This window comes from Poromitra crassiceps, assembly GCF_964638095.1.
Source record: "Poromitra crassiceps genome assembly, chromosome: 5".
Taxonomy (NCBI): domain Eukaryota; kingdom Metazoa; phylum Chordata; class Actinopteri; order Beryciformes; family Melamphaidae; genus Poromitra; species Poromitra crassiceps.
In genome coordinates, this window is record NC_139642.1 from 47796838 (window position 1) to 47805460 (window position 8623).

The window sequence follows — 8623 nt, forward strand, 5'->3', positions numbered from 1 at the left end:
CTACTGCCCAACACTGCCTGTAGGGTTTCTCTCCAGTATGAATGCGTTTGTGTTTTGTTACAGTAGGTCACCTGAGTAATTGAAGCTTCTCCCACATTGGTCACAGCTGAAGGGTTTCTCTCTAGTGTGAATGCGTTGATGTGACGTTAGGGCATCTCTGCGACTGAAGCTGCTCCCACATTGGTCACACCTGTAGGGTTTCTCTCCAGTGTGAATCCGTTGATGTGACATTAGGGCATCTCTGCGACTGAAGCTGCTCCCACATTGGTCACACCTGTAGGGTTTCTCTCCAGTGTAAATCCGTTGATGTGACATTAGGGCATCTCTGCGACTGAAGCTGCTCCCACATTGGTCACAGAGGAAGGGTTTTGCTTCAGTGTGAATGTCTTTGTGTTTTGTTATGTAACCTGAGTGATTGAAGCTTTCCCCACATGGGTCATAGTTGTGTTGTGGAGATCTGGCAGGACCTGCTGCTTGTAAAGCAGAGATTTGGCTGGACAGACGAGAGTGTTCTAAAGGGACTCTAAAGGACTGTACAGGTTGATTCTCTGTAGTTAGCTGGACTCTAAAGGACTGTACAGGTTGAGTCTCTGTAGTTAGCTGGCGCTTCCCCCGGGTGTCGCCCCGAACGCAAGACAAAGAGGTCTCCAAGTTACTGTGGGCTGGTAGACTGGTACTCGCCATTGTCCACTCAGAAGTTTGTACTCACTACATCTACTCATCCTATTTATACCACCAGCAGGATAGGATTTATGGCATTACTGATGATGTCACTAGGAGTTCTGACATTACTGATGATGTCATCAGTTCTCTATGACATCACTGATGATGGCACTAGGTGTCCTCGGCAGCACCAAGGACCCTTACGTCCAAAACACACAGGACGCGTAAGCGCAGCGCAGCTGTTAACGCGATATCTCAGGAATGCCTTGACGGAGTTTCATCAAATCTCCCGCAAACATCGACTTGGACTCAAGGATGAACTGATTAGAGTTTCTTGGTCAAAGGTCAAGGTCACTGTGACCTCACAAATGCCATTCCCAAGTTCGTTAAAGCAATATCTCAAGAACGGCTTGATGGAATTTCTTCCAATTTGGCTCAAATATCGACTTGGGCGCCTGGATAAATGGATTACATTTTGGTGATCAAAGGTCAAGGTCACTGTGACCTCTCCAACGCCATTTTCAAGCTTGTTAACGCGATATCTCAGGAATGCTTTGACGGAATTTCATCAAATTTGCCTCAAACATTAACTTGGCCTCAAGGATGAACTGATTACATTTTGGTGGTCAAAGTTCAAGGTCAATGTGACCTCACAAACGCGATTCCCAAGAATGAACTAATGGCAGAGGCATAAATCCACGGTGTGGTGGTTCTAGTCTTTTTTAGACTTTGGAATAAAAAGTGGTGTCAGATGTGGCCATGGATTGTCCCTGGAAGCTTCCTTTTGCCTTGCTTCGGAGTCATCATGGCATCATCTGCAGTAAACAATGGTGCACCTCGCGCGTTCATCCAGTGGTTCCTCCCCTGCACTCAAACCCTGCATTTTAGTTCCGTACTCAGTAGCAAAGATATAAATGGCAAATGTAGCGAAGTAAAAAGCTGATTACTGGCTCAAAGATAGACTCAAGTAAAGAGTAGAGGTACAACTTAGAAAAAAGAAGTTGAAAAGTACTTGTTCCTTTTTTCTTTTTTTTTACTCATGTGTGTTACTTGTAACCACGTGTAATGCGTTCCTACTCTCCACTGGTTCAGTGATGAGGTAAGGAGTTTACAGCAACAAGAAATGTGTAAACAGACAGATATGATACAATTGAATTGTAACCATCATAATCCAATGGATAGAGGGAGAGAGTTATATAGGTTTTGGCTAGTAAATAGAATAATCTAATCGTTAAGTCACTCAGCAACGAATATCCTTCCGTCTGTGTGAGAAATGAACCTCAACAACAACACATAGGCTAACTGTACTGTATTGATTTAGATGAATGTCAATGACAGCAACCACAATAATATTAATACCTTATTTCATTCTTGAATAAAATGTGATTTTATTGAAACAAGCTCTTGTCATTCTACAGTGTGCCTATTATATTCACTCGTCATGATGATTTTGATGGTATTTTACCCATCATGTTCTTTTTTGTATTCTTTCCTGGCTTCAATAAGATGATGTAACATTTTGGAATAAAGATACAGATTAACAGTCCAAAACTGGAGGCCAGAATTGCAAATATCTCCACAGCAACACTGAACTTCCCTGGAGAGCTGACATACGCAGGTATAAAGGTAATCCAGACCGCACAGAATATCAGCATGCTGAAGGTGATAAATTTGGCTTCATTGAAATTATCAGGCAGTTTTCGAGCCAAAAAAGCTAGAAAGAAACATAACATAGCCAGGACTGCTATATACCCCAATACAGCCCAGAAGCCTACAGCTGATCCTAATGCACATTCTAAGATGATTTTGTCTTTAAAGTGTTTAAAGTTCTTGAAAGGAAAAGGAGGAGAGATAGTTAGCCAAAGTATGCAAATCAGGACCTGTATGAGAGTGAAAGCCAGAACACTGAGTCTCTGCTGAGCAGGGCCGAACCATTTCATGATATTACTCCCTGGAAGTGTAGCCCTGAAGGCCAGTAACACCACTATAGTTTTCCCCAGAACACAAGACATGCAGAGGACAAAGGTGATCCCAAACGCTGTGTGTCGCAGCATGCAGGACCACTCAGAGGGCCGGCCGATGAAGGTCAGAGAACACAGGAAACACAGAGTCAAGGAGAAGAGCAGGAGGAAGCTCAGCTCAGAGTTGTTGGCCTTGACTATGGGGGTGTTCCTGTATCTGAAGAAAATGAAAGCCACCATAGCAGTCATGCAAGTTCCTAACAGGGATGCTGCCGTGAGCAGTGCCCCCATAACCTCTTCATATGATAGAAACTCTGTGTCCTTCTTTTCACAGTCATCTCTTTTCTTGTTTGACCAGAATTCAGGATGGCATCGCACACAGGTGATGGAATCTACAATTTAAAATCAAAACAGATACAGTATTAGATTTCCTGAGTAGCACCATTATTTTCCCACGGCGGTGGCAGCAGGCCAGGCCGTGGTCAGAAGATGCCAAAATTCAGGAAACTCACTCACTCACTCACTCACTCACTCCTAAACATTTAGTGGAGGAGACGGGCTAGGGAATAGGGGCCAAAGCGAGCGGTAGGTCATCGAATCGGGGTTCGACGGGTAGGTAGGGGGGATGGCTAATGGAATGTGGGTGGTGGGAGGGGGGCAGGACAAGGGGAAAATGGCCATAGCTAGGGCTAGAAAGGTTGTGGAGAGTGAGGATTCGGAGGTGGGTAGGAATAGTGGTTATGGGGATGTGGGTGGTGGGAGGGGGTGTGGAGAGGGAAGGGGGTGTGGTGAGGGAAAATGGACCTTAGCTAGAGTTAGGAAGGTCGTAGAGAGTCTGGATTTGAGGGGTGGCTGGGGGGATGTGGGTGGTGGGAGGGTTTGGAGAGAGGTCAAGCAAGGGGCCAGGGCTGTGGAAAAGGGGCCGTAGCTAGGGATAGGAAGGTCGTAGAGAGCTGGGGATCAAGGCATGTGTAAGGGTTAGACTTAGGGTAGAGGTAGGGGTAGGACCATTTGAATGATGAGCCATGATGTTGATGTACTCCAAAAATATTGATGTAAGGGTGGTGGGCTTCAAGGTATTTGCACTCGTTAGGGTTGCAGGTTCATGCCCCCGTGTTACCTCCGGCTTGGTCGGGCGTCCATACAGGCACAATTGGCTGTGTCTGCAGGTGGGAAGCCAGAATGAGGGTATGTGTCCTGGTCACTGCACTAGTGCCTCCTCTGGTTGGTCGGGGCGCCTGTTCGGGGCGGGAGGTAACTGGTGGGAATAGCGTGATGCTCCCACTTGCTACGTCATGCCGGTGAAGCACCCCGCAGTCAGGTGAAAATAATCGGCTGGCAACTGCACATGTATCGGAGGATGCATGTGTGTGTCGGCAGAGGCAGTGCAGGTGGGGCAGCAGGGGAATTGAAATGGTTGGAGCCAATGCCAGAGCTTGCAGGGAGCGGCTGAGCCTCTGACTGAAATGTTCAGCATCATTAGCAGAGCTTATACTCGCAGACTGCTTCCAGTGAGTCAGACTATCTACAACTAATGTACATGTTGTTTACAGTATAATCACATGCTACTCAACCATTTTCTATAAATCAGAACAAGATTTCACAGTACTCCCAAATTTGATATTCAAATGCACTGATGATGAACAATTTTTTTTACTATGAATTGTACTGTATATAAACATATAAATACTGGTATTATATTTGAATATTTATTTGATTGCTGATATTGAATTTATAGGCGTTATACTCTGATCCATTAAATAATACTTAGGTACTGTACCTGTGGTGTTGCTGATTTCTCCCTCTGCACATGGTATACAGTCATAGCAGCAGACCGGCTTTCCTTTCTGAAGGACCTTACGGGTTCCTGGGGGACAGCTCTCACTGCACACTGACACAGGCACCTGCATGAACAAAAAAGCAGTATGAGATACACTTTGATATGTTGTTGTCCTACAAGTCACCATTTGGAATTCTGATAAAATTGACATTACGATACAATAATTCTGCAAGTTAACAATACATGAATGATCATACGGTATATTAACCTGTTGTGAGTTCTGTGCCCAAATTAAGGACTTAGTGTGCAGATTAAGTTGTTTTTCTGCAGGTAAAGATGCGTCGTAAAAACCAATGGTGACAAACTCCACAATGCCATTTTTGTTCGGCTGCCAGTTTATGATTTCATACTTTGCTGCTGGGTCTCCATTCTCATCAAAGTAAACGTCCTCCCCCTCCTTTGTCTTGAACTGAACCTTTTTTATGTGCTGCAAAATCTAAGCAGATAGATATGCTTTACTTATTCTATTAATTGTAAACCACCTTGTATTAGCTCTGCAGAATGATGGACATGCAACAATTTATTAAACGATTCCGTAAAAAAGAAAACGCACCTGAGAAACACATAATGTTGAACTATCATTCAGCCTTCAGTGTTCAACTCACCGTGAATGGATCTGGCTGTACCTTATAGACACATATTTCTCTACAGCCAAGAACATTATGTAATGCGTGAGCCACAGCATACACTCCTTTATAGATATTGTTAAAGATGGGCATGAGTGACATATCAGTGAAACGGTTTTGCTGCCCAGACACATCTTCAGAGCCTGTACAGTATATCTGATTCCCTTCAGATCTCTTCGTCTGCTTGAACCTACAATCAAACATTGTCTCCCAGAATTCTGTGAACAATTCATTACTAGATGAATTGAGTGACTTTACATCCAAAATGAACTCTCTCATGCCTGTGACATGGGCCTTAGGGATGGACAGCCCTATAGCACCATCCAGGATGTGGTGTCCATTCATAGTCGCAATGTAGGAATCAACGATCCAGGCCTCACTGCCTACCCACTGGTACCCAGTCAGGTTGTGGGGGGCCATTTCACGTATTAGTATTGCCAAATCATGGGGGGAGAGGAAAGTAACAATCACCTGCGAAGTGGAAGCTTTGATAATGTCAATTACTGCCTGTATTTTTTCTGGTGGATCTGTTCTAAAGAAAGATACAGAGTACTCTAGACAGATGCCCAGCTGTTGGGCCGTCTCTGTGATTATGGCCATGCCTTTATTGCCATAATCACTATTGCTCCTAATTGCCCCGACCCAAGTCCAGCCAAAGTGCTTAACCAACTGGGCCAGAGCTCTGCTCTGGTAGAAGTCACTGGGTATTGTTCTGAGGAAGGATGGGTACCGGACTTTATCACTGAGACAAGCACAGGTGGCAAAGTGGCTGATCTAGGGAGTAGAAAGGAATGATATTCCCAAGATGAGGACGCAAATTCTGAAGAAAAAAAAGTACACAGGAAAACATAGAGCACTTTAGCAGTAGGCTAATTCTCTTAAAACTGCCTTTACTATAAGCACTCAGACGAATTGTGCTATAATAATTACTGTATTGTTGAGAAAATAAAACAAAATGAATCGATCAAACTGTGGGAAAGCTCCATTACAGTAGATGATTATACATGTGTTAACCCACCAATGGAATATGAAAGGGTCCAATGACAGTGGATACAGCCATGGCAGGAGAGGAGGAGGTCTCTCCTATAATGGCCTGCACTTGGGCCGGTCTGGTGCAGGGTGCCTTGGAGGCTGTGGATATATCCTCATTACCATTAGCCAAGGCCAGTGCCACACTTACTCCCCTTGCAATGGAGCGACATTCATCATAGATCTTGTAACCCAGAAAGATGCCAGGCAGCAAGTCTGTGCTGTTGTTAATCTCCTCAATGGCAAAGAGCATAGCCTGAGCAAACTGAAAAGCTCTGAAATTCAAACTGGACCCAGACAGTTATAAATAGGTGTTATAACCAGTATGTCGTTGAAATGAAATACAATTAAAAGTGAAAATATGAGCAAACATTTATTATTTCACAACTCGTGAAATTGTGTGATAACCTTTTTTCAATCCATTTGGTATATCTATCCAACTGTTCTGATCTATCTCAAACAGCTTGCTACAGTTTGATTTACCTTGTGCACTGTATTGGTGGTGGTCTGTACATGTAGGTGTCCTGTCTGCCTTTCCAGCTGCTGTGCAGAGAGAAGATTCCACCCAAAATAATGTCCCCATTCTTAGACAGCTGGGGGACCACTGGCTCACCTATCTGCAGACACACTGGCTCCTCAGCCCCAGAGAGGGATGCCACAACCAGCAGCAGCTGCAGAAGGGCCCAACCCTGCTCTAGGTGGGTGGACATCATACTAAGAGACAAGCAGCAGATGCCCAGGGCAGAGCTTGCATCAGTATTTATATATTGAAGCATGACAGATAGTAATGGAACAGTGATGCTCCATGGCTCCACGGATGGGGGGGGGGGGGGGGGGGGGGGGGAGGAGTGGAACAAGATCCCTAACCTAATTAAATTAATTCTGAATGGTTTTAAAAACATTCTGAAAAAAGTTCTTGTTGAGTAAGCCAGAGTAATGCTGCCTTTCGATTAAATGGTTTTTGATATTGTGTTGGTTTGTATCTCTTGTTCTTTTTATTCTTGATTGTTCTATATTGTTTATATGTTGTTTAAGTGTTACTGTATGTCCTGTTTTTATAAGACCAGGGCCCATGTTGGAAATAAGTGTTCACACTTACATGTCATCCCTTGGATTTTGCTGTCTTCTATATCAATCAATCAATCAATCAATCAATCAATCAATCAATCAATCAATCAATCAATCAATCAATCAATCAACCAATACATCAATCAATCAATCAATCAATCAATCAATCAACCAATACATCAATCAATCATTCAATCAATCAATCAATCAATCAATCAATCAATCAATCAATCAATCAATCAATCAACCAATCAACCAATCAATCAATCAATACAGTATTGCTGTATGAGTAGTAGCCTATTCAGTCACATACAATTGTGGTGTTTTTGCATTCGATATTTGAAGGTCTGATTTGAATTAGAAAAAATAATGGGGGATGAAGGATCGGTAAAGCCTACAAAATTTTATTTTAAATGGGTTGTTGTAGAATGGAATTTACCACTCCTCATCCGCTATATGATAATTATAACAGCTTACATAAACCAAATTAATTGAAACCAAGAGCCAGAAAGATGTCTTATAAAAGTATATTTAAAGCCATAACATTCTCCTATAAACTGCATTATAGGAGTGACTGAATCTCAATGTACCATCTAATTAATGTAGCCTACAGTCCAAATATTCAGTCAAGTCAAGTCAAGTCAAATTTTATTTATATAGCACCTTTCATACACAAAGGCAATTCAAGGTGCTTTACAAAAAAATAATCGAAAAAACAAGCAGCAAAGCAATGCACATATAAAAAACACATAAAAAACACAGCCGACAGTTTTAGTTAAAATATATACTCAAATTAACAAACATGAAACATTATTTCTGTTTTAAATAAGTTACAAGGCACTCTTCAGTATTATTATTACATGTACAGTCCATTTGTTGGAAATGTACAGGAAAAATCTTTTTAAAATTACAGGCCGAGAGAGGCAGTAGTTTAGTAGCAGTTAAAAGCAAGAGTAAACATAAAGGTCTTTAGCTTGGATTTAAAAATAGGCAGAGTAGGGGCAGATCTAATGTGTTCAGGGAGTTTGTTCCAGTTATGAGAGGCATAGTGGGAGAACGCGGCTTCACCATGTTTAGATTTGGTCCTTGGGACAATTAGTAGACCAGTGCCTGAAGATCTCAGGGATCTGGATGGTTCATAGTGTAGAAGCATTTCAGAGATGTAGTGTGGGCCTGACCCGTTGAGAGATTTGTAAACTATTAGCAGAATTTTAAAGTCTATTCTAAGATTTACTGGCAGCCAATGCAGGGATTTGAGAACTGGTGTAATGTGTTCAGCTTTCTTGGTTCTTGTTAGAACTCTAGCAGTCGCATTCTGAATGAGCTGAAGTTGTTTAACAGCTTTTTTGGGAAGACCATTGAAAAGACTGTTGCAGTAGTCTAGCCTGCTAGAAATGAAAGCATGAATTAGTTTTTCAAGATCTTGTTTGGACATA

The 8623-nt window shown here is 42.6% G+C and overlaps 1 protein-coding gene across 1 annotated transcript; it reads right to left on the bottom strand.

The window, feature by feature from the left end:
- Window positions 1–2102: 2102 nt before the first annotated feature.
- Window positions 2103–6829, bottom strand: LOC310776548 (extracellular calcium-sensing receptor-like; the record flags this gene model as incomplete). Its single annotated transcript, XM_083636728.1, has 6 exons — window positions 2103–3016; window positions 4405–4528; window positions 4673–4900; window positions 5070–5864; window positions 6109–6406; window positions 6603–6829. 6 exons carry the CDS (start codon window positions 6827–6829, stop codon window positions 2103–2105), a joined length of 2586 nt encoding a protein of 861 aa, XP_083492854.1.
- Window positions 6830–8623: the final 1794 nt, after the last annotated feature.